Genomic DNA, 26,668 nt, shown 5'->3' on the forward strand with positions numbered 1-26,668 from the left:
TCATAGTAAGCTTGAAGTTGTCTGCGGTTAAGCCGGGTGGTGGTGGGAGAACCGATAGCAGCTCCCATTCTGTTCATAGAATCGTAGAATGCAGCACTTCATCAAAATTCAAATTCAAAATGTACCCACTGGTCCAAAAAGGTTGGTGCCCCCTGCCGTAAGGCCTAGTTTTTTGAAAACGGCAAATGAAGTGATAAACCTGTGTTTAGGTAGCCCCATTGCATGTGGGGGAATCTCATAGCCTGATGCTAAATCACTTTGGAATGCCTTATGGGAAGCAATTTGCAGATGAAATAAATAATATACACTTCTCTATAAAGAAAAATAAAAAATCTTCTACACATAAGAAAGAAGATGACAGCACATGCCAAATCGTAGCATATATCAGATGTATTCAGATATCTCTTGGAGGTTTTATTGTTTTGCCTGGTAATTCCCTGGCACTTAAGATCAGAGCCCATAATTTCTGAATTCCTGTTTTTAGCTATATCTATCTATCTATCATCTATCTATCTATCTATCTATCTATCTATCTATCTATCTATCATCTATCTATCTATCTATCTATCTATCATCTATCTATCATCTATCTATCTATCTATCTATCTATCTATCTATCTATCTATCTATCTATCTATCTATCTATCTATCTATCTATCATCTATCATCTCTATCATCTACCATCTACCATCTATCATCTATCATCTATCATCTATCATCTATCATCTATCATCTATCATCTATCAATCTATCTATCTATCTGATGCTGTTTTTAATATGTGTCATTTTTGTATACCGCTTACAGATTTTAAAAAAATATTAAGCACTTCAAATAAATAAATATTTTTGCTTTCACAACAGGACTTTCCCTTCCTCTCCTCTCTCTGTGCCCTCTCCCCCAATCTGCTCCAGAGGGTCCCTCAATCCTCTGGAACAGATATTGATTGTGCATGGGGGGAGCTGTGTGAGAGAGGAGTTGCACAAGCAGAAGTGTGTTGCACGTGTGAAACGGCAGAATCGGACACAACACCCAGACTCATTAACTCAACTGCAGTAATTTGTGCCGAGTTAACACAGAAGCAACAGAATGAAACTGGACGTAGCACACTGCTGTGTTTCTCTGCTACATGCCGTGAAACAGCCTTTTCAGCTAAGCATTCTTTGAACCGTTGTCCAGAAGCTGCAAAGCAGAGCAAACATTTCATAAATGAAAGGTAACTGATGGGAATATTTAACCTCTGTAAACAAAGCTAGCTCTTCAGCCGACGTGTTGTGAACTTTCCAAGCAGAAGACTTGTTCCAAATTCTGCTGCGGTCAACGCACTGTGTGATCTACAGCTGCATCCAGACTTGCACTTGCCCCACCGCAACATCAATATTTGGCTCCTTTGATAAAGCTACGTGCTGTTTTCTCCTACGATGGCGAGCCCTACCCACTGTGCTTGAAACCAGAGTGACACCGGTCTCTTGTACAAGCAAGCTTTTATGCTTAATTAGTCCATCAATAATAGATGGGTTTGAACGATCCATTTAAGAAATGCCAGCAGGGCAGCAATGCCTATATTCTAGAATAAATTAAGGATGGATGGATAGATAGATGATAGATAGATATAGATAGATGATAGATAGATAGATAGATATAGATAGATAGATAGATGATAGATAGATAGATAGATAGATAGATAGAGATAGATGATAGATTGATGATAGATAGATAGATAGATAGATAGATAGATGATAGATAGATAGATAGATAGATAGATAGATAGATGATAGATAGATGATAGATAGATAGATGATAGATAGATGATAGATAGATATGAGCCAAATCTCTCCTATGTTAGCATCAACTTCAGCTCAAAAAACCATTTTAATTTCAGTACAGTGGTACCTCGGGTTAAGAACTTAATTCGTTCTGGAGGTCCGTTCTTAACCTGAAATTGTTCTTAACCTGAAGCACCACTTTAGCTAATGGGGCCTCCTGCTGCTGCCACGCCGCTGGAGCACGATTTCTGTTCTCATCCTGAAGCAAAGTTCTTAACCCGAGGTACTATTTCTGGGTTAGCGGAGTCTGTAACCTGAAGCATCTGTAAACTGAAGCGTCTATAACCCGAGGTACCACTGTATTACTGTAGAACTCCAAAGCATGTAATTTCATGGGAAGCAAAGTTCAGCTAGAAGCAGCCACCTTGGTGTGTCGTTCAGAAGTGTCACAAATGAGTGGGATTATTGGAGTCCCTCTCACAGTAACAAAGAACTTGGGGTGATTCAGAGAAACTGATCTGCAGCAATTTGGTCTTACAATAAGAAGCAATTCATCACACAGTGCTTGTGGAATTCCATCCTACAACGCTGCAGCGACTATTTCTAATGCGGACTCAAATTACTTACTTATTTACAATATTAATAGAAAGCTACCCAAAGACATGGTCCTTGGGGGCAGCTCCTGGCACGAAATGTCAGAATACAATTAAAAACGCAGTGCAAAAATACCATAGCATTGCAGCATTGCGGTGCTGAGCAGAGAAAAACGTAAAAGCAGATCAATGCACAGCATGTGAAAACAGTACCTCACAATACTAAAATCACAGATTTGTTAAAATCTCAGGTTTTCTGTTTTTTAAAAAGCTAGGGAATAATTTTTAAAAGTCTTCACCTAGCACCAAAATGACCATAAAGGGTAGTACCAAGCGAGCAAGCCTCTCTGGGAAGGACATTCTGATCTAAAACATATGTAAAGGGAAGGTAAGTAAAGTCATTGGAACTTTTTGTCTTTAAAACACTCACTCACATAGGCCTAGAAACATTGATTTTATTCTGTGAGACCCCCCTGGTATCGGGCGGTATATAACCCCCCCCTTTTTAAACTTTATTGCAAAACAATTTACATATAACAACACAGACAAACAAAGACAACACCTCAATGACAAAGACTCTCCTCCTGCAAAAGAGGGGAGTGGTTGTGGGCAGGAGCCGGTCTCCGCCTCAAGCAGGGGACGTTAACCCCCTGCCTCCCACTCACCTGGCTGGCGCCCACGCCCACGGACAGGTACCCAACCAGGTGCCTCCAAGGGGGCATGAACGGCAGCGTAAATTGCGGCGGCGCCAGCCACCCGGCCTCACTCTTCGTCGTCCCGTTGCGAGTCACCCACCCTCCACTCCCTTAGAGCTCAGGGTCTCAGTTTTCTTTTGGCCTTGCTATGGACCTTAGGTTGGTCACCCTGGTTGTCCGGGGGGCCTGGTAGGAATTTTTCCATTTGGCATTAGGCTTTTTGGTTTTTTCGCCTACATCGTAGCAATCGTCACAACTTTCATGGTATTGGTGGGTAGGTTAGGCATTGGAATAATGTGTTGTGGTGTGTGGAAGGGCTAGGTGTGGCCATCGCCTACGCCTTCAATTTTTGGGTATTCCGTTAAAGGAATCCAGCGGTCGTGTATTCTGTCTGATGCCTGCGTGGCGGGGGTCCATGGCACGACCCTCGGTAACATCAGGGGAGAGCTTATAGTTGGATTAGCATCAACAGGCTCCACCTACTGGTGAATAAACCCCCCCCTTTTAGACTCACCCCTCTCCGAGTGGGTGGAGTCAGCTGACGTAATCCAGTGCCTAAGCCAATACCTTTTCACTTGCTGTAATCAATAATGTTGTGGCCTTTTCTTGCCCATTAACCTTATATCACGTGTTTTCATTCCACTACGCGGGGATCGGGTCCTCGAACCACAACTAAACATTAATGAACAACATATCATCTAACATCACACACACTTTTGACTTCCGATTCACCTCATTGTGTTTTCTACATATTCTTAAACTTTACGCATTTCCTGTTATATCTGTTACATATCCAGAATTTTTTCTACATTTATAGTTTCCCTTAATATTCAAGATTCAGTCTAGACCTGTCAGGAGATTTGCATTTTCACAATATTGTTTTAGATATTCTTTAAATGTTATCCATTCTTTACACACTTTCTGGTTTGAGTTTCCTCTCATTCTCCCAGTCATCTTTGCAAGTTCCAAGTATTCTATCATCTTTACCTGCCAGTCAAGCTTTGTAGGAATTGAGTCACATTTCCAGTTTTTTGCTACTAAAATTCTAGCCGCCATAGTTGCATACATAAAGTTGGTTCTAATGTTTTTTTGGATTTCAGTGGACATAATGCCTAACAAAAAGGTTTCTGGTTTTTTTGGAAGGAGAATTTAAAGATCTTTTTGAGTTTGTTGTATATTATATCCCAAAAATTCTCGTATCCTCACACAGTCCCACCACATGTGCATGAAGGTACCATCCCCCTTTTAAAATCTCCAACAAACATTTGAGGTTTTTTATACATTTTGGCCAGTTTGCCAATATAACTTCAATTAATAATAATAATACAGTGGTACCTCCGGTTGCAAATGGGATCCGTTCCGGAGGTCCGGTCAGATCCCGAGGTTTCCGCAAACTGAGGACTGCTTCTGCGCATGTGCGCGTGGCGAAACCTGGTCAAATACTTCTGGGTTTGCCGCTTTCGCATCCTGAAGATTACGTAACCAAAGGGTTACATAACTGGAGGTATTACTGTAATAATAACAATGTAATCTGGGCCTAGAGCAGAGACAGTAGTGGATGCTGATGCTCATCTGACCTTTAACTGGTCACACTGATGCCTTAGAGGAGGAGAGGCAGCAATGAGATTGACACTGGAGCCAATCTGGCACTTCTTGCCATTATACTTGGACCGTGCCACCCTCCCTGCTGCCTTGCCCCCCCCCCACTCTTGCCACCCTAGGCTCCTTCAGGAGAAAAGATGGAATATAATGCTAAAACTAAGTACTACCTCCCAGTAAACAGCAACCATTCAACTTACGGGTGGTCTTTTGAGCACTGCCATCCCACCGCACAATCGTCAGCTACCGAGTGGAGGTATTAATCAAATTGTGAGAGGTGCTTAAAAAAAGGACTAAAGGTTTAGAAAAAGACAAAACTGGGAAAGCACCCCTCCGCCTTGCTGGGGAGCGGTGTTCCCGGAATTTCTGGCTTTACGTATTTTTGCGTACTTGCATGGACCCACGGAACCGGACCCTCATGTAAGTTGCAAGTTACCAGCATAAAACTCTGTGGGTGAACACTTTCTGAAGTCCGGCATGAGCTCTATGCAGTGATAATTATTAATACAATTGAAATATTCAGTAAACGGAGTCATAATTGGTGCTCATTTAATTTTATACTAGTTAGAGTGCTTCAATATTAAGGAGAGAGAGAACTATATGAGAGCAACAACAATAGGAGAGAGAGAAAATTAGTACTCCTGACTCATGAGCAATGTCCCCTCCTGCAACCGATCCCATTGATTTGTAGGAAATGTCTTCTTGTAGAACAAATTAATAGTCCTTGCATGAGAAGATTAATAATCAGAGATGATTTTTCTGCTGTTCCAGAGTTTACTTACTGTTTTGCTGGCATCAAGGACTACACTGAGTGCATATTTGTTGCCACTAGCTATGCCTCGATTCAGTTCCTTCAGGGCTAGATCCACTGCGTTAAAGACTCCAGGATCATCGCAGTCTACCTTCTGGCCTTGGAGAGGGCTGGCATGGCAGCAGCAGAAGGCGAAGGCTAACAGAATGAAGAGTCCCATGTCCAGGCGAGGAAGAAGGTCCTGAAACCTGGGGAGAGGGAAAGGGAGAGAAAAGACTCTCCAAAAGCCTGACGGGGAAATGCCTTGCCGTGGAAGACTGGAACAGCCTTCTTTTGATTTAAGGTAATCAAGCGAAAGCAGAAAGAGGGCAGGAGGGCTTGATGGACTCTTGTCGCTTCCTGTGTACAGTGCAAACAACCTTTTGGGTTTATCCAAACATCTGCTGTTTTCTTTTTAAAGAGGCAGCCCTGCGCTGTGATGACACCACGTTTGTTCACCTGCCGCTCTGGTTACAGGGCGAACCTCAGGATGTCAGGGTCAGAACAAAGATTATCAGTTCTAGGTCATGTTTTGTACGCCCTAGAACATTCTGCAGTCTTATGGTGAATATGCCGATTTCAAAACTTAGATGCATACAGAGAAAGCCGAAGTGGAACCTCAGGAAAACAGACCAAGAGCCCCTGTTCCAGCCCCCAAAGGGGACCTTTCCCCCTCTGTAACACCATCCTTCAGAGAATGCAAGTTTGCCAAGGAGGTGAGAACCAAGAAAATGACTTAGGGGAGAGATGCAGGTCCCTGGCTGCATAGGCAGTCACTGTGGGATGCTTTGCCCTGAGACACACACCTGGCACCTGTTTACCTTGGCATTTGCTTGTTTATTTCGCTAAAATTTGAAGGCCGCGTGATTGCAACAAAACTTCTGAGTGGTTTATAATATTACAATGATCAATAAAACCAGTTTGTTTAAAATGATTAAAAAACAAACTAAACTAGAAGCAATTAAAGATAATTGAAATTAACAGCAAAAGAGATTAAAACACTTCTCCAAGTAGGCCGACAATGTTTCAAACAGGTGCCAAAAAGAGTCAAGGGGAAGGCACCTGCCTGTTTTCAATCGGCAGAGAGTTCCAAAGTGTAGATGCTGCTGCAGTAAAGTACGGATTACTTAAAACTGCAGAATGAATATTTGCACCTGTAACCGTACCAATTCTTCAGATCAAAGCAGTTGCACGGTCCTATATGGGTAAGGCAATCTCACAAGTAAACTGATCCCCAAATGTGAAGGGCTGTATATACGAAGAAGCAATAGTAGCAACTTGCTGCAGAAAACAGAATTGGAATTCAAGATAAGCTTAACAGATTGGAGAACTGGGCCCAAACAAACAGAATGAATTTCAATAGGGACAAGTGTAAGGTTCTGCACTTAGGCAAGATAAAACCACCAGCACAAATACAAGAAGGGAGACACCTGGCTTGCCATGTGAAAAGGATCTAGGGATCTTAGTAGAACACAAACTTAACATGAGTCAGCAGCATGATGCAGCGGCAAAAAAGAGAAAAAACCTCAGGCTATTCCAGACTGCATCAAGAGAAGTATAGTGTCCCGATCAAGGGAAGTCATAGTAACGCTCTTTTCTGCCTTGGTCAGACATTGCCAGACAAGAGGACATAGCCCAGGTAAAACCAGGGATGTTCCTAGGGGACCAGATTTATCGGACCATACCAGCCCCCTACCTTGCAGAAATTCATTATGTGGAATACTGTAGACTTCTTACAGCGGCTAGATTAAATATCCTTGACTCTGCGATATTGTGGGGGAGGTACAGGGGAGTACCATACGCCCAGAGAACCTGTCATTGTGCCATGGGTGTGGTTGAGTCCACCGAACACATTCTCTTGACTTGCCCTTCTTATGCAGAGCTTAGACAAAATTTTATAGACCCACTCCTATGTCAATTTAGCTTCCAATTTAGCTCTATGTCACTAGAGCTATACCTTCCTTGGTGGCCAAATTTCTTTTTTTAGCTTTTAAGCGTCGCAAGACTATAATTGACTGTATTGATATGGGGCTATCTGTTTAGCCCATTTTAGTGTTGGCTAAGTTCTAAAACCTTCCTGGAGCTTTAACTGTGTATTGACAAATGTACTTTTTTCTGACTGATGGTCAAATAAAAGGTTGATGATGATGCCTTGGTCAGACCCCACCTAGAATACTGTGTCCAGTTGTGGGCACCACAATTTAAGAAGGATATTGATAAGCTGGAATGGGCACAAAGGAGGGCAACCAAGATGATAAAAGGTCTGGAAACCAAGGCTTATGAGGAACAGTTGAAGTTGCTGGGTATGCTTGGCCTGGATAAGAGGAGACTGAGAGGAGATATGATAGCCATCTTCAAATATCTAAAGGGTTGTCATATGGAAGATGGAGCGAGCTATCCTGGATTCTGCACTCATCATCTGACGCCCTTCTTCATGTGCCTCCTTCACATGAGGTTCAGAAGGTGGCAACACTCGACTGGCGCCTTCATTATATATTTTTAGGTGCCCGGCGAAAACGTTCCTCTTCAGCCAGATTAATATTCTACAGGCTATTAAATGTGTGTGTGGGAAGGGTGTGTGTGCTATTATTGTGCTGTTCCGTTTTATTTATTCCCGTGTTTTTCATCCTGTATTTTATTCTGTGAACTGCCCTGAGAGCTTATGATGAAGGCTGATATATAAATCAAATAAAACCAACAAACCAAACATAGGTTTTCTGCTTGAGACATACCTCTTTCCATAAATGCTCATTCCCTCTCAGAATAAAAGAAACTGTTTTGTTTATAGAGATGTTTTATTTTTCACTATTGAGGGCCGTGGAGCTATGTAGTTACGGAAACACTTCGGCTTAATGGGAATGTGTTTCATTGCGGATACAAAGACAAAAAGCCCGGCCGGTCATACTTGGGCTTCCCTGGGCATGATTTTGACTCTGAATCAGCTTCTGGGAATGGCTGCAGTGCTGGTTTCTGGCGAAGGCCTTTGCCGCACAAAGGCGGCCCCCTGTCGCCTCCCTGCTGACTGTCTGGGCTGCCAAAGAAGTCTGCCCCAGGAACTTGGAGGACTTTGTCTGGACTCGCAACTGGGATGTAGTAGACCGACCCGGCTTTGCTGCCGTGGAAAGGGTGGTGGTCTTCAAAGGAACTGTGCTCTTCAGAGGTTCCTCCTCCTCTTCTCCCAGCTGACCTCCTACGACACCTGGGGCCGTGACAGCGCTTGTGGTGGCCGCTATTCCTGCGAACCCGCTGATTTGGGGGAGACGTGGGACGATCGTTGGTGACATCAGGAGGGGGCGGAGGATGGCAAAGAGGCCCATGTGGTGGCCCTGGAGGAGGCGGGGGACCGTTAACAGGTGGGAAATGGTGTGGTCCGCCAGGGGGTGGAGGAGGGTAGCAAGGTCCTGGAGGAGGGGGAAAGTCAGGATATTCTTCAGAGCAATTGTGGTCATCTCTGGGCCCTGCATGCCCGTGATGCCCATGCCCGTGATGCCCATGATGCCCATGCCTGTGATGCCCATTATGTTTGTGATGCCGATGGTGAGGTCCGAAGCTGTGATGGTGATGATGGCGACAAGGACCATGGTGGTGGTGGTCATGGTTGTGATGGTGCCCATGTGGCGGGTGCCTGCATGTGTGCCCGCACACATGGCAACCTTTTCCTGTATCCTGGAGCGCAGCCACCAGGTGTGCATGCAGCACACATGAGAACGGGAAGCAAAAGGAGAAAAGAAAGAAAGAAAGAAAGAAAGAAAGAAAGAAAGAAAGAAAGAAAGAGAGTTAGCTTACGAACCTTTCACAATTTTCATTGCACCAGCGAATGCACCCAACTCCTTTTTTTTGCCTTGGATGTAGATTGTCAGTCCTTGGACTTTGGGCTGCTATCACGCTCACCATGAAACAGCAGCCTACCATTTGTCCTCTCCATGCCTGTAAGCCTGTAAGCTGTGCTCTTTATAAGCCTGTGATGGCCTGGGACTCGGATCCAGAGGAGTCTCAGTCTGCACCGGATCCTTTGCCTCAGGCATCATCTGAATCAGGTCTAGGGTCTGATCCTGAAGAGTCCCAGTCTGCACAGGTTCCCCTGCAACAAGCACCAGCTGGGCCGAGTCAGGGGCCTGAGCATGCCCTGGCTCCAGATGCGGGGATTACCTCATTGCCTTCAGCTGGGCCATCACTTACAGCTGCTCCACTCTGGTCAGGGGAGGCTGAGGCGGCCCCTGGGTCTAGTAACCCCTGAGTACTCGCAGGAGGAGAGCTCGCCTTTGGGCGAAACAGGGAGGTGAGTTGCGGGGGGATCAGGACCGGCCGCTACCCCAACAAAGATAAAAGGCTGTTCAACCCCACCCCAGGTTGTGGGAGCAACATTGCTGTATGTTAGATCCTGCCTGAGATCCTGCACCTGTCCTTGCCTGGTTTCCTGCCTTGTGTCCTGCCTTGGCCCTGTCGGACTGACTCCTAGCAGAACCTCCAGATTCTGGTCCGCTCCAGGACAGCGTTTCACGGGTTACCCCCGGGCCCAGCACAAAACCCAACCATCTCTGGATGTTGGCCGTGTTGACTAGGGCTGATGGGAGTCCAACAACATCTGTTTGACAGTGGAAGAGATTCCTTTGAGAGGTTGTGGCCTCTCCTTCCTTGGAGGTTTTTAAGCAGAGGTTGGATGGCCACCTGTCATGGGTGTTTTAGTTAGATTCCCGCATTGCAGGGGATTGGACCAAATGACTATTGGGGTCCCTTCCAATTCCAGAACTCTATGATCCTGTGAATGGCCACAATTAGGCACCCCTGCCTTAAGCAGTGTGAGATTTCCTTAGAATCTTCTCTTTCACTTGCCTTTTTTGGCCTTATTTATCTGTCTCATCTGCACTTTTCACTGTGTCCCGCAGGAAAAGGCATCCTTATCAGGAGGTCTTGTCTGCTTGCAATAGGAATTAGGCTTTGGTGTGGTGGCACCTACCCTCATGGATTCTCTCCTGCTAGATATTAGACACATGCAATCCTTTCGGTCTTTTCTGTGCCTATTGAAGCCTTTCCTCTTCCCCTCCTTCCTTAGGATCTCTTCCCTCGCAAAGTTACTCCTGCTGTTGCTGATATTGCTTAGATCCCAGAAAACCTTCCCTTCCTGCAGAGAAGCTGGACATAAGCCTAGCCAATCAGGATTGGCGATTTCCCTGCAATGATTGCAATGCCGAGTTGGATTTGATAGATATACTGTGATGTGTTCAACACATGTGTTAGTTTACAGCTGAATGGCCCCGATATAGCAGTCTATGTGCAAAGCTGTGGAGGAAAAACAGAAGCCGCCAAATGATGGAGCCAGGTAGCGCACAGGTATTGCAAAAAGCACCCAAAAATACTCAGATGCATTGCTGTGAAGGAGCCTGATTTGCACGTTGGGTAGAGCTGCAACATATGCTTAATTGTCACCTTTGTAATATATTAGCCAGCAAACCACTGCTTGTTGGGACATTTGTGGCACTATTCCAGCCACTCTCGATAAGGAAGACCTGGTGTCACACTAATGAAATGTGAAATTGGGGCTTCTGATGCGCTGCAGAAGTCAGGCAAGGAGGCTGAAATGGGCCACTTGCTCTCTTCTCCTGTGGAGTAAAGACTGAAGGGAGCTGAACTGCTGCAGTACTGGATCCTTGAAAAGAGATTTCCTAATTTTAAGGAATGCTGCAGTTCTTCCTGGCTTATGTCGTTATAAGTGGGTTGCATTTTCTTGCAATAAATCACTAGTATACGGTTGCCATGTTTCCAAAAGTGAAATTCCGGGCACAAAAGTTGCTTAACTTTTTTTCACAAACTTGTTGAGTTTTGCTGAGTTTTTTGTTTTTGTTTTGCAAAATCTCCAATTAATGTGAGCCACATTAGCAGCTTGTACTTCCTATTCATTGAAACTCTAGAGACCAAAAGAAAGCACAGTATAGAACCCTCTTTGGTGCTCTCTGCTGGGTGGAATACAAATTTGCTATTGCCACTTGCTAACGGAAGTACAGTGCAACCTTGGTTTTCGAATGTCTGGGCTGCCAAACAATTCAGAAAACCTGGAAGTGAATTCTTCCATTTTCAAACATGCCTCGGAAGTCAAACGGCTTCTGTGGCACATTCTTCCATTTTCACCATTCACTTTGCCAACAGCTCTTTGATTTTCGGTTTTTGAACATTTCGGAAGTCAAACGGACTTCCGGAACGGATTAGGTTCCACTGTAATTGCAGTGCACCTAAATTTTCTGCTGCCACCTGGTGGATTGGTTTATGCTGCACAGATTGTGTCCTTGAAGGTTCCCCCCTTCATGTTCCGCTTCCCCAAAAAACCTGCAGCGGCTGTGTGTGCATGCTGTGTAACATGCTTACCTTAATTGCACACAGTCACGCAACTGCCATCAGCATGCAGTTCATCGTGTGTCCACAGTGCGAGCATGGCACATGGCGCATGACATCAGCACGTCCTGTGGCGTGCTGATGTCACCTGCGCATGTTGCGGGCACCGGCCCCCTCAACTATGGAGGCAAGGCGGCGTGCTTGTTTCTGTCGATGCTGCCTGCTTCTGTCCTTGCCTTAAAGCAGGCTTCCTCAACCTCGGCCCTCCAGATGTTTTGAGACTACAATTCCCAGCATCCCTGACCACTGGTCCTCCTAGCTAGGCAACATGGGAGTTGTAGGCCAAAAACATCTGGAGGGCCAAGGTTGAGGAAGCCTGACTTAAAGGTAGGTGGGAAGGCCACTCCCTTTAGCCACGGAGCAGGGGGCAGGGAAATAGACTTACTTGAATATCGTAGATTTCACAGGACTCTATTTCAATCACACTGGGATCTTTTGCATCCGACTCCTTAACGGCTTTTCCTCTGCAGAGTCCTTTGTGCTGCGGAGAAGGAGGAAATGTCAATGTGAATCTGTGCCCCTGCGCTGGATGATGCCGAGGATTCTTTTGGGTGTCAAGGCACCCGAGCCACAAAGTTCCCAGAAGAACAATAAAACACACTGTCACGGAGTAGTTTGGTTTATGGGTTCAAATATGCCACAACTTCATTGGTTACAGATGTGAGCAGTTTGGCTTAGGCGCTGGGGTGAAGCTAGGCTATATCTTTATTACGGAAAAGCAGCAATGCGAGAGCGAGCTGCAAGTTGCTGGAATGCAAAACAGGGTGTTGATGTTTGGGACTGTACCATGGGAACAAAGGGGCAGTCTATTCACTGTACTGAGCACCGGATGTTAGCTCAGAGTGTCATCTGACCTGTACTGGAAGTACAGGGGTGGAGTTATGATTCTCTACTGTTGGAGTCTGATGAGTACAGACGCGTTTCTCTGTACTGCTGCAAGGACAGAAATAAAGACATGTAAATACATTTCTGTCTGTCTCTTTCCCCTCCCTGGGGGAGGCAGGGAGGCAGGGAGGAGGGAAGAGTGGTGTGTTCTTCTCACACTTGAGGAGGATCGCCGATAGTGACCTAGCCTGATCCTGCCGGGAGACGCAGATGGGGAGGTCAACAAGGAGCTTAAGCCGAGTGCCTGGAGAGTGGCCAGTTTCCTCTGATAAGGCTTAAGAATCCAACAATCTTGACTCCTGACCATCTGTAGGGAGTCCATGGAAAGGTAAACCACTGATAAGGGGTGTCCTATGACTTATACCTATGATAGAGGTGTCAGGAGCTCGTCCTACACTCAAGTAGGACCCTGGCAGAGAAACATGCCCGACTGGCATGTTCTCTCCCTCCTGGTCGATCGTTCGGGAGCTTCAAAAGCTTTCCTCAGCCCGAACAGTCACAGCGACCGATGCCAACAGATACTGGCACACTTTGGGATCCGCAGAGTCTTCACAGCTTGCGTAACAGACCTCAGCAACTCAGCATTTTGGCTAATCTACTTTATTTACATATAAACACACACGGAGCACTGCAACATGGCTCCCCCTCTCTCTAGCATCAGACAGCAAAGAAAGAGAACAAAGGACAATAGTCCCACTTCACGGAACACAGTAACACAAACATCCTGTCTCCATCAGTTCCCACTCTGTGGAGTCAAAACACACACCGTCATGTGATAGACAACATGACTGCCACCATGGAGGAGGAATTCAAACAAGAGGCACCACCCCAAGGGGTCCCTGTAGGAGCTTTGGACAGTATGTCACACCCCAGATCCCTTTAACAGGATACCTTTACTGAAGATTTGTAATTGTTTTACTGATGATTTGTTTGTTATTCTGCATGATATACCCTGTAATTGTTTTGTTTTGTTTTGTTTTTCATTCATTCTTTTATTTATATTTTTATATTTTTATTTACATAGTAATAATCACAAACAAATAAGAATAAAAATGTGCACCCCACCACTGAGACCATTCCATTGTAACTATCCAACCTCCCAAAATTTCAACACCTCTTGCGATGGTTTGACCCCTTTCCGTTTTAACAGTACAAATTCTACAGATGCCCTCCATATCTCCTCAAAATCATTTCTCCTGCATATTCCCCGTCTTACCTTAATGGCACATGTGAATTAATCATTAATAGCTATATCCCACACCTCTTTATACCATTTTTCCATTTTATATTCTGCTTGCCCCTTCCACTTCCTAGCCATCGTAATTCGTGTTGCTGTTAATAAATTTGTGAGGAAGACTTACGCTGTAATTGTGATGATATTTAAATCAGCCTGGGGGAACTTCAGGCCTGTGGGCTAAATGTGGACCTCAAGACCTCTCCACCAGGCCCTTGGGGCTTTCACTAGGCCACGCCCTCTCCCCAGGCCACACCCCCTGCCTCTGCACCCTCCTCAAGGGCTGGATTGCATCCTTGAACTCTGATAATGGCTCCTGCTTGCCTGGATAGGCGGCGAAGAGCTGTGAGTGTGTGTCTAGAAACCTCTCACATTTCCCCTCACGATTTAGCTTCTAGCATTAGCTAACCCACAGCCTGTCGAACTGTGGCTGGTGGGAGTTGTCGTTCAAAACACCCAGAAAGCGCCACATTGCAGAGCTTATGCTAGAGTCTTCGCTTACCGCAGTTCTGTCAGGGAGAAATTCACACGCCGAGATATTCCTTGCAAGACTGGCTCTGGGGCACGAGGTTTCTTTGATGGTAAACTCAACAACGTACGCCGTACGATCGGCCATCTGCAGGGGATCCCAAATAATAATAATAATAATAATAATAATAATAATAATTTATACCCTGCCCATCTGGCTAGGTTTCCCCAGCCACTCTGGGCAGCTTCCAACAGAACACTAAAATACAATAACCTATTAAACATTAAAAGCTTCCCTAAACAGGGCTGACTTCAGGTGTCTTCTAAAAGTCTGGTAGTTGTTTTTCTCTTTGACATCTGGTGGGAGGGCGTTCCACAGGGCGGGAGCCACTACCAAGAAGGCCCTCTGCTTCGTTCCCTGTAACTTGGCTTCTTGCAGCGAGGGAACCGCCAGAAGACCCTCGGCGCTGGACCTCAGTGTCCGGGCAGAATGATGAAGGTGGCACAGCCATTTGAAATGCCAATGCATACCTTTCCTCTTTGCGTTGGGCCCCTGGTAGCTACACGACAAATTTAAACCAGCTGAATTTAATTAATTACTAAAAATTATATATCACATGATTGTAAAAAACCAATAACAACCCCAAATCACTGCCCCTCTAAAAGGTTTACAAATATATAAATTGAAACATTAAAATCATAGATTAAAAACAGTCGGAAGCAGGTATTTAAAAATATTCAAAATATGATTAAAACATAAAACATAACACTTGTAACTTCTTTGTGTTGGGATAGGCTTCCCTAAACAAAAGTGATTTAAGCAGGCGCTGAACAGCGTGCATTTATGGTGCCTTTGTTGTTGGCATCTGACAATGGAGTATGCCTCTGGGGGTGAAGTCAAACTGCTGCAGAATCACAGCGCCTGCTGTGGCTGCAGAGACCCGTAACTTGGAATGGCTGCCTCCTGTGTTGTTTTTGCTGCATAAGCAGCACTGCAACAATCTCTCCAGGCCACAAGCCTGGGCAGTGTGTATGGAGGTCCTGGGCTGCCCAGACAAGAAGACCCCTCTCTCGGACTCACTGATGTGGTCCAAAGGAAAGCAGAGTGAGACATTTGGCACCAGCTTGGCCACAGGAGTTGCCGGAAGGGAGCATAAAAGGCGCCATCCAACCGTCTTAGGGACTCCACTCCAGATTTGTGTAGGCTTTACTCCTCGTGGTCTTTCCTCCTCCCGAAGATGTCCTGCAAGGTATGGATTTTTCCTTGGGTTTTGTGATGTAAGGTTTACTCCCAAAGCTTGTCAGATGTCAACAGGCACTGAGATCCAGACTGCAGGTGCCACCACACTAAAGAAATCCATTTCTTTTGCACGCGGAACAAGCATTACGTGTCACCTTTGTAACAGTGCCAGTTCTGCACTGTCGAATTAACTGATTAGACATGGTTTGCCCCAGTGAACTCTGGGAATGTACATGCCAAGCATTGTGGGCCTTTGACACCATCCTAATAGTACACAAAAGAGCACATGGCCTCTTTCCTAGCAAAGAAATGGGCATAGCTGTCAACTTACAGATTTGAAAACAAGGGGCCAGCAGCCTCGAAAATAAGGGACCAGCAGCCAAAATAAGGGATTTTAGTCAACCAGCAGCCAATCAAAGCCTCAAGCGGTGGTTCCCACAGCACAGCAACCTGGCAAAGGGGATGCAGCAAGGAAAACCAACGGGAAGCGCTGAGCAAAGGCGAGTCCCCGGGCAACGCGGCCACTTTGATCGGCACAAGGCATGCAAGCTCCACCCCTCAGTCGTTCTTAGACTCCTTATTGGGTGAGCAACACAGCCAAGCAACACAGTTGGAGCCTCCCTCCTCCCTGGCCGGCAGGGAGGGAGGGAGAGGAGCTGCTTTCTTTGAAAGCCAGGAAATTTAAGGGACATCATCAATCCGGGACAGCAGCGGGAAATGGCGCTGGGATAAGGGAGTTTCCCACCAAATAAGGGACGGTTGACAGCTATGAATGGGAGATGGGGAAAGCTTCACCTGTACCCAACAATTTAAGTTCCAGGGCAGACTGATACATACCGCACTGAAAACTTTTTTTATTTCCTCCACCTTGTAATAGTTTGTCTGGTTGCTGTCCTGATTGTATTGCTCCAAGACCCCGTTGGCGTACTTCATGTGCTCTTCAGTGGCTTCTATGACTGTTACCCTCACTGGACAATCCTTGCACTCGTATATTTCAGGTGGAACTGAGAAAAGTGAGCAGTTATCAGCATTGTATTATTGTTGCCTGGGATTATAATTAACATGCATGGTGAAGTCATTGATTTATAGCACGTCGGATGTCCCAGTGTCGTCCTTTAATCCCTGACTTCCCTCGCCCTGTATCTTCCTCCGTATCAAATCCCGAGTGAATTCTCTCTCTTCAGGTGAATTACCTGGCTGTGTTTTTAAAGATACTGCGTTTATACCTTTGAAAGTTAAGACGGTGCATTTTTAAAATTAAAGCTGAAAAATGGTCCTGAAAAGTAGGTTTCTGACATCACAAATCACCAAAGTCTGCTGCCAGCATCTGCTGAAAAGTGGGGGGGGGGGGGGGAAGGTTTCTACTGGGGTCAGCTTGGGAGAAAAGATAATTCATATGATGACAATTAAGGGCTGTGGTTCAGTGGCCAACCATCTGGATTGCATGGAAAAGGCCCAGGTTCAATCCCTGCTAATATTAATAATAATAATTTATCATTTATACCCCACCCATCTGACTGGGTTTCCCCAGCCACTCTGGGCGGCTCCCAACAGAATATTAAAAACAGGATAAAACATCAAACATTAAAAACTTCCCTAAACAGGACTACCTTCTAAAAGTAAGATTTCCTTGACATCTGATGGGAGGGCGTTCCACAAGGCGGGTGCCACTACCGAGAAGGCCCTCTTCCTGGTTCCCTGTAACTTCACTTCTAGCAGTGAGGGAAACGCCAGAAGGCCCTCAGCACTGGACCTCAGTGTCTGGGCTGAATGATGGGGGTGGAGACGCTCCTTCATGTATACTGGGCTGAGGCCATTTAGGGCTTTAAAGGTCAGCACCAACACTTTGAATTGTGCTCGGAAACATACTGGAAGCCAATGTTGGTCTTTCAGGACCGGTGTTATGTGGTCTTGGCGGCCGCTCCCAGACACCAGTCTAGCTGCCGCATTCTGGATTCTGGATTAACTGTAGTTTCCAGGTCACCTTCAAAGGTAGCTAGCATCTCTAGAGGGCCACTTCAAGTCCTTTTAGACTAAACCACCTGCTTTTGTGTGTCTGGAATGTAGCCTTGTGCACAAAGGCTAAGACTCACATCTACCGTTCCATTCCTGCCCCCGGCACCCATGCGCCCCTTAGGAGACTTTCCACGGGAAATGGCCTTAGAAAGGTTCCCCAGCCCTGGTATTCTGAGCAAGATGGACCCAATGATCTGACTCGTTATAAGGCAGCTTCCCCTGTAATGCTGTGAGTGAGCTACCAGATTGCAGTGACTCATCTTTTTGTCTGTATCCTGCCTGAGTTCACAGACACTTCATTTGGAAGCTATGAATACCTGGGCTCATAGTGCAGTTGTATCTATGCAGTTTCTCTTCCTCAAGGAACCGGTTTATTTGCACAACAGCTTTACATCGCCCAAAGTCCTGGAGAAGGGAAAAGACAGACATCTGTCGGAAGCTCTGATACAAGCACCCGTCTTTTCCAAAAGACACAAGGGATGTTTGCCTCCCTGCTCTGACGGTTACTGTAGTTTTCTTAAGCTGTGTACACATTAGTGACTTAAAACGCTGGAAGGTTATTTCCGCTGTTGCAATTCAAGTCACATTTTTACCTTTTTGTACACATCGATGAGGGGCTTGGAATGTCTTCACCTGATGCACATTACCTGATTTGTGTCCTTGCACCTGCAACCCCCGCAAACTCCTGTTGCCTGAAGCTGTCCTCAGTGCATGCGCAGCCATGTGCACATGTGCGGCAGCTGTCTCAAATGTGCATATCTCAGCTTAACCGTGGCATACGTTTTCAAGCTGGATGGAAGCCGGTTTGAGGGGAAATCAACCAAGCAGTAGAATTTCTCAAGGGCCCACAGAATGCAAAGAGATTGTGGCTAATGACAAGCACTCTCAGCTTCAAACGCCAGTGGTGGGAGTGTGCCAGAGCTGCAGTACACATCCTTAGTCACAAAAACATTGATATCCATAGAGCAGGCATAAGCAAACTCAGCCCTCCAGATGTTTTGGGACTACAACTCCCATCATCCCTGACCATTGGTCCTGTTAGCTAGGGATCATGGGAATTGTAGGCTGAGTTTGCCTATGCCTGCCACAGAGTATCGGCAGTATCCGTGAGTCTGCCGGAAGGAATAAAGATGCTGTTACTTACTGTATAGCCATAGAACGGCCTGTTTCCACAAGATGACCAGTTTTTCCGAGATAATACAGAGCATTCTGTTTCCAGCACATCCAGAGTTAAGTACATGATGGAATCATTTCCCTGGAATGGGAGGAAATGCAACAAAATCAAATGCATTTCTGCAGAAGATATTTTGGCAGTATCCAGCTACCCCCCATTTACCCCCCACCCCCAATTCTGTGCAATCCAACAGTTTGGGTTTTTTTTAGTAATTCCCCCTGCGATTGGTGTGACCTAGTTGTTAGTGTTAGACTTGGACCTGGGAAGCCAGATTTCAAATGCTGCAGCTGTGAAACTCGCCTTGGCCAGTCGTCCTCTCTCTCAGCCTAACCTGCCTTGCCAGTTGCTGTGGGAATTAAATGAAGGCGGGATATATATGCAGCAATAAATTAGGGAATGCTGTATTTCTCAGCAGGCAGGCACCTTTACAGCATGCCTTGAATTGGTGGCAAGGAAAAGAAACAGGTATCAAAGGAGACTTCCCTGGGCTCCAAGATCCAGCTTTGGGGCAAGTAATTTTTGGTGAGAGAACCGCAGCAGAGATTTTAAACAACAAAATATGCAGCAAATTAAAGCGTGGAAGTATAGGTTGTTAGATTTTTAAAATATGCCCTTGTGAGTTCCTTCCAAAGTTTCCCTCTTCCCCTAGCATATAAAAAGGCAATATGTTGGGTAAGGTTTTTTGTGTGTGTGTTTTTAGGGTTAACGTTCAAACTAACCAATGATCAGATTCATGTGCTCCCAAATAGATTGCACAGGCAGTAAAACTCAGCTGTTACAAAGTGGTTAAAGTTCCCAAATTATTTGTATAGTTACTCTATAATGGCTTCTGAGAGTCATTTTTTTAAAATACACATTTTTATTAGTTTTTACATATATTTTCCAACCAGAACATCTATCTCATCTCATCTTATACAGCATTTTGGCTATTTTAGCATGAGGCTTCCATCAACCACGTCTTCAAACCTCATCTCTTAATCTTACATTTGTTATCCTAACTATTACTTTTAATAATCCATAGCTTAAAATCCATTCTCATAAATCTTTTCTGCAATATTTCTCCTTACAAAACTTCTCATGAGAGTCATGTGGTTTGAGCTTGGAGCAACCAGCTATGTCCTCTTTACAAACTGAGCTTCTCAGGTAGACTGGAGGGGGACAAAGTCTTGATTGCCTAGTTCATCCCACACAGAGCTAAACCTGGGAGGACAGCTTATTCTATGACAGTAACCTCTTCATGCATCAATTAGATTTAAGCATGTTGGTTATATGAGGTGGGTTATCCCACCAACGCCCTCTCTGGCAAATATAAACAATTGCACGCACAATTAAGGAACCACCCAGAGCCCCATTTTGATTCATTCCCAAAATGGTTTCTTGGTAGTGGCTTGGTCAGAATGTCTGCTATCATTGGTTTGACATTTCTCCAGTTCGCATCAGACGTATAGAGGTATTTCACACCAGTGTGTTCTTGAAACGTCTCGCTTTGAGACAATTTCAGACAGGTTTGGCTGTCCTCCATGGAGCCTGCTAGCTAGGGAGTATGGGAGTTGTAGTCCAAAAAACAGCTGAAGACCCAAATTTGGGATACCCTGGTGTAGACAATGGGCCAGAGGACTCGGTATAAGGCAACTCCCTGTACAGTAATACCTTGGGTTGAAGTAGCTCCGGGATAAGTATTTTCAGGTTGTGCGCTGCAGCGACCCGGAAGTAACGGAGCGCATTACTTCCAGGTTTTGCCGCTTGCGCATGTTCAGATGGTAAAAATGACGTTGTGCGCATGCGCGGAAGCGGCAAATCGCGACCCACGCAGACGCGGGTTGCGTTCGCTTCTGGATGTGAACAGGGCTCTGGAACGGATCCCGTTCGCATCCAGAGGTACCACTGTGTTCCTAAGAGAAAAGTCAGCAAAGGAGCCAGTCAGAGCTGTAGTACTTACCGCATGTTGTATGTGAGCATCGGCAACACGCAAGAGGGTGAAAATATAGCCATCCTTGCGGTGCTTATTGATCAAGTCGAGGGCCACTCCAGCATCCCTTTCTATTCCTGCATCGTTGCAGTCTGCAGAAACCACGGCGGCTTGGTTTTCGCCATTAGAGCCCAGCAGCACCGCCATCAGCACAGCAGCTGCCAGAAGCTCCATTTTGGCTGTGGTAGAAACTGGCTTCCTCAGCTCACCCCTTCTCTGCTCTCCCTTCGGAGTTTACATGTGAAGTGTCCTTCCAGAGATGCGCACACACGCAGGGGGATGCTTAAAGGTGCACCGTTTTATACCGATGCAACATCTGCAAAGCTAAAGCTTTGATCCACAGTCAAGGGAGGCAAATAGAAAATGAATCATTAATGGAGTGACAGGAAGCCAAACAGAACGGGATTCAAGTTGGCCAAGTAGCCATGTGTGAAGGAACAAAGGTATGTGGGCTTTGGCTGAAATAAAACGTCCGCAAATAGGGAGGCAGCTGTTTTTGCACAGATGTGATGGTCTCATGAAGAGAGTGCATTTTATCTATTGTATTTAATCATAGAATCTTAGAGTTAGAAGAGACCACCAAGCGTCATCTAGTGGAAACCCCTGCAAGGCAGGAATCTCAACTAAACCATCCATGCAAGATGGCCGTCCAACCTCTGCTTGAAAACCTCCAAGGAAGGAGAGTCCACAACCTCCTGAGGGACTCTTGTTCCACTGTCCATCACCTCTTACTGCCAGAAAGTTCTTCCTGACGTTTAGTTGGAATCTCCTTTCTTGTAACTGGAAGCCATTGGTTGGGTCCTACCCTCCAGGGCAGGAGAAAACAAGCATGCTCCCTCTTCCATGTGACAGCCCTTGAGATGTTTGAAGATGGCTATCATAACTTCAGGATTTATAAACTGCTCTACATTCAAGGGATACCCAAGAGGTGTGCAGAAATGGAAGAACTGGGGGAAGGCGGGGTATAGGCAAACTCGGCCCTCCTGATGGTTTGGGACTACAACTCCCATCATCCCTAGCTAACAGGACCAGTGGTCAGGGATGATGGGAATTGTAGTCTCAAAACATCTGGAGGGCTGAGTTTGCCTATGCCTGGCCTAGAGAGCATCTTTGGGGCTTTAAGATTTTGCAGAAAGGGAGGCTGCTAAAGTGGTTGTATCTGCCGCTTTCTGAAGTTAACGGCTCCAATCAAGTCAGTTAAGCATCTCTTTGTAAGACTAATGAGCACAGGTGACTGGAATTGCCATAGAAATGGCTAGCTGGGGATGCTTCAGATCTAGAAGCGGAGCAAAAGGGAGCACTGCTTTCCCCTCTTTTGTGGTTGGAGATTATGTTATCACTGAGTATAAGGGAACATCAGGCAGACACTAAAACATTTTTGTTAAGGCAACCTTATCCAGACACATAGATGTTGACATATTTGAATCTTTGTTACAATTTTTTTCTATTTTTTTTTAATAGTAACAAATTTTACATTTTTTTCTAAACTTCCTTATTATTATTTTTTAAACATATTTTTACTGATAATTGTAATACAGTGGTACCTCGCAAGACGAATGCCTCGCAAGACGAAAAATGCGCAAGATGAAAGAGTTTTCCGTTTTTTGAGTCGTTCCGCAAGACAAATTTCCCTATGGGCTTGCTTCGCAAGACGAAACGTCTTGCGAGTTCTTGCAAGTTTGTTTCCTTTTTCTTAAAGCCGCTAAGCCGTTAATAGCCGCTAAGCCGTTAATAGCCGCTAAGCCGCTAATAGCCGTGCTTCGCAAGACAAAGAAACCGCAAGATGAAGAGACTCGCGGAACGGATTAATTTTGTCTTGCGAGGCACCACTGTATTTCTTGTAAATTCATTAGAGGTTCTAATCCCGTCAAGTGGGATACAGTGGTGCCCCACAAGACGAATGCCTCGCAAGACGAAAAATGCTTAAGACAAAAGAGTTTTCCGTTTTTTGAGTCGTTCCGCAAGACAAATTTCCCTATGGGCTTGCTTCGCAAGACGAAACATCTTGCGAGTTCTTGCGAGTTTGTTTCCTTTTTCTTAAAGCCGCTAAGCCATTAATAGCCGCTAAGCCGCTAAGCCGTTAATAGCCGCTAAGCCGCTAATAGCCGTGCTTCGCAAGACGAAAAAACCGCAAGACGAAGAGACTCACGGAACGGATTAATTTCGTCTTGCGAGGCACCACTGTATACATTTTGCTAAGTAATAAATAAAATCAAATAAACAATGGAAATAGGCAGTCTTGCATGGAGCTGGGATGAGTTTGACTTGCTCTTTGTGCTGAATCTAAAACTATGGCTTTTTGTGAGCCCCCTAGAAACCTAAGAGGGGAACAAGATCTATTGGAATGTTACTGCTGTAATCCTTTCCATCTCATGAATCTCATATATTCATATATTTGTGGGAGGAGGGTTATTGTTTTGTTTTTATTATGCATTTTGTGTTTTTGTCTTGTATTCTTATGCTGTGAACCATCTTCAGATAAAAGGCAGTATACAGATTCAATAAATATAGTAATAATATATCACAAAGACGCCACCATCTTCAGTGACCTTCATTCTAAGGAAGCCATGCCTGAGCTGTGGACTGGCATTTCTGAGTCTCCCACTGCTTGGAAATTGAGGTGCGCATAACAGAGACCTTTGGGGGCAGTTGCCTATTGGGCAACGCGGTGCTGCAACAGGCTCACGTGTCCAGTGACTGAATTCCTCCCCAGCTTTGCGAAAGGTTCAGTGCTCACACAGCCTGGCTCTGCTTATCTTGTTTTCTTTGAACCTTTGTATATTGAATTTGGCACGTGTCATTTTTAAAAAACTTACTTCCATATTAGATTCACATGAGAGAAAAGCAGAAGTAGGTTTTGTTGTCAAATCAAAGACACAATCTTTGCTCTTTTTTATTTGGACCTTGTCACTCTCAGCTTGCGTACACACACACACACACACACACACACACACACACAGCTTACAAAAGGGATGCCCATTATTTTACAGGGTGGCCTCCATTGCTCATTCAAGGAAGAGAGTTGTTCGCAAGTGCCTGCTGGTGCTTCATTCGGGGACCAGGGTTCATGTGGTACCAACCCTGCTTGCCATCTTTAAATTGCAGAGTGGCTTGATCCGTTGCTCAGATGCTAGTCAAACAAAACCACGAAGGGTGTTACCCTGGAGAATGCAAAACCTGCTTGGCATCTGTCTGTCTCGGGAGACAATGGAGAAGTGCTTCATTGTCAAACTGTTGGAAGGTTGCAACATCTGCTGTGGCTGTAGAGACCGATATGGGAGAGACATGTTTTGTTGCAGCTGGGGCAGATGAAGGTGTGCTGCTGCAGATGCAACATGGCGTTTCTTCTCTCTGCGCTCCTCCCAGCGACCATTCCTCCTCTGGTCACTGCTGTGGATACATGACCTGACTGTCTGTCTCCAGGCACTGCGGCTGTCATGACGGGCTTGATGTTGCCAGCCTTCGTGCCATGTTTGCAGAAATCTTTGTAATGCCACATCTGCCCGTGGGACTGGTGCCCAACTCCCCATGGAGCGTGTCCTTGGGGGGGAAGCAAAACAGGGGAGGGGACAATAACCTCAACCCTCACTCATCACAGTCCAGCCGAGTGCTCAGGGTTCCCTTACTCTGAGATCAGGGCTATGGGCATACGTTGAATAAATGCCTAGACTCTTTGACATCCTTGCCGAAAGGGCATTGTGAGCATGATTCCTCCCCCATCTATGCACTGGGGAGAAGGGCACTCATTTCCCACAAAGACGACCCCTGAAAATAAGAAGCCCAAACTTACCCGCAAAAGGACCAACCTCTCGGGACCCTTTAGGGACACGCCTGGGGACGCAGAATGTGCTTTAAGGGAGCTTATTCTACCTGATCCTATCACTGCACTAAAAATAGCATTCAGAGGCCTTCTGAGTCGATGCACAAGAAGGAGGGCAGTAGCAGAGGCCCTGCATGATCTTCAGGAGTTTTATCAGCGTGCGGGAGATTACATGGGAGGCTGGCAAGGGTCAGGCTGTTCTTATTCCCTGTGGGTGGGGGGAGGAAGGGCCTACTGGGACTGTGCTCAAGTCAAGGGCCACCCTTGCCTCCTTTTCTGTACCTTGCAGCCTGCAGAAACCATGGATCCCTGGCTTTGGGCATCAGAACAGAACAAAGCTGTCAGAAGTGCTAGGAGCTCACCTCACCCCTTCTGTGCTCTGTGAAGACTTTGCACCAGGAAAGCCCCCACAGAGGCACATGGGTTGATGCTCAGCAGGACACCGACTTGTTTCATTTATTAAAGAAGAAAAAAGATATAGCATCAGTGTAACTAAGGCAGCTGTCTTGATCCCGGGTTGAGAAATGTAAACAGAAAATGAATGATTTATGCAGAAATGGAGCCAGAGCAGAATAGCAAAAGTGGAACGTTGGATTCAAGCTGGTTGGAATAGCAGGTGTTGCCCAAGTATCACAAAGGGTAGTTGTGTGGGTGTTATGGGCCCACTGGAGGAACGAAGGTGCATGGCTGAAATAGCAGGTGTGTGTATAAAGGTAAAGGTAAAGGTTCCCCTGACCGTTAGGTCCAGTCGTGGATGACTCTGGGGTTGCGGCACTCATCTCGCTTTACTGGCCGAGGGAGCTGGTGTACAGCTTCCGGGTCTTGTGGCCAGCATGACTAAGCCGCTGCGCATGGAAACGCCGTTTACCTTCCCGCCAGAGCAGTACCTATTTATCTACTTGCACTTTGACGTGCTTTCGAACTGCTAGGTTGGCAGGAGCAGGGACCGAGCAACAGGAGCTCACCCTGTCGTGGGGATTCGAACCACCGGCCTTCTGATTGGCAAGCCCTAGGTTCAGTGGTTTACACCACAGTGCCACCCATGTCCCTAGGTGTGTGTATAGTGAAATGCAAAAATGCATATATTAGGGTAAATTATATTGGGCATAAAGCTGGACCATAAAGAAGGCTGATCGCTGAAGAATGGATGCTTTTGAATTATGGTGCTGGAGGAGACTCTTGAGAGTTCCATGGACTGCAAGAAGATCAAACCTATCCATTCTTAAGGAAATCAGCCCTGAGTGCTCACTGGAAGGACAGATTGTGAAGCTGAGGCTCCAATACTTTGGCCACCACATGAGAAGAGAAGACTCCCTGGAAAAGACCCTGATGCTGGGAAAGATGGAGGGCACAAGGAGAAGGGGACGACAGAGGACGAGATGGTTGGACAGTGCTCTCAAAGCTACCAGCATAAGTTTGACCAAACTGTGGGAGGCAGAGGAAGACAGGAGCGCCTGGCGTGCTCTGGTCCACGGGGTCACGAAGAGTTGGACATGACTAAACGACTAAACAACAACAACATATTGGGCATAAATATGAGTATATTCATGAAATGGCCAATGAGTGCATAAGTGGCCGGATGACTGACAGTCTCTTCTGCAGTTTGTTTTAATGTTTTCCCAAATTGTCGTTTTTTAAAAAAGAAGCGTCTTAAGCATACAAATCCACTGATAATAAGCCTTTTGCTGCTTTGCACTGACCTGTAATAGATTCCTTGGTGCGCCTAAAGACTGTTTTTGTAGCTTGTTGCTGGCAAAGAGGATGCACTGGGCAGAATCTGAAATGCACCCCTTTCCATTTCTCTGTCTCACAGCGTGTCTGCTTTTAACAGAATCCCATGGCTCTTCTGCTGCTCCATATAAAGGTTTTCATCCCTCCCAAATGTGCTATTGTCTCTGGTCAAACAGGGGTTTATCATGCTTCTAAACTCTGCAAATACTTCTTTGATTGGATGGTATTGTGGGACAGAAATTAGGTATAGTGCTTGCGTAAAATGGGCAAAGTATTACTCCACACATGGTGTCTGGCCTTGCT

The 26,668-nt window shown here is 45.7% G+C and overlaps 2 protein-coding genes across 2 annotated transcripts in view; both read right to left on the minus strand.

Annotated features, from left to right (window-relative positions):
- KNG1 (kininogen 1) overlaps nucleotides 1-5,835 on the minus strand; it is a 28,107-nt gene extending 22,272 nt beyond the window's left edge. Inside the window, exon 1 of the mRNA XM_083504228.1 lies at nucleotides 5,434-5,835. Within this exon, the coding sequence (XP_083360354.1) occupies nucleotides 5,434-5,622 (189 nt within the window). The 5' untranslated portion in view covers nucleotides 5,623-5,835. The remainder of the gene's footprint in view (nucleotides 1-5,433) is intronic.
- A 2,382-nt stretch (nucleotides 5,836-8,217) lies between these two features.
- HRG (histidine rich glycoprotein) lies at nucleotides 8,218-21,174 on the minus strand. The gene is made up of 7 exons (XM_083504253.1): nucleotides 20,785-21,174; nucleotides 18,816-18,926; nucleotides 17,989-18,076; nucleotides 16,493-16,659; nucleotides 14,450-14,563; nucleotides 12,214-12,309; nucleotides 8,218-9,107 (listed from the first exon to the last, which is right to left on the minus strand). Exons 1-7 carry the CDS (start codon nucleotides 20,986-20,988, stop codon nucleotides 8,307-8,309), a joined length of 1,581 nt encoding a protein of 526 aa, XP_083360379.1. The 5' UTR covers nucleotides 20,989-21,174; the 3' UTR covers nucleotides 8,218-8,306.
- Between the last annotated feature and the right edge of the window lie 5,494 nt (nucleotides 21,175-26,668).

This window comes from Podarcis liolepis, assembly GCF_965112155.1.
Source record: "Podarcis liolepis genome assembly, chromosome: 5".
In the NCBI taxonomy this organism is placed as follows: Eukaryota; Metazoa; Chordata; class Lepidosauria; order Squamata; family Lacertidae; genus Podarcis; species Podarcis liolepis.

Coding starts and splice junctions, on each gene's coding strand:
- HRG (XM_083504253.1), bottom strand. CDS start 20,988: ATGGAGCTTCTGGCAGCTGCTGTGCTGATGGCGGTGCTGCTGGGCTCT. Junction 16,660..17,988: donor CAACTGCACTATGAGCCCAG/GTATTCATAGCT, acceptor CACTTTTCTCAG/TTCCACCTGAAATATACGAG. Junction 9,108..12,213: donor GTGAAATCTACGATATTCAA/GTAAGTCTATTT, acceptor GCTGCGCTCCAG/GATACAGGAAAAGGTTGCCA.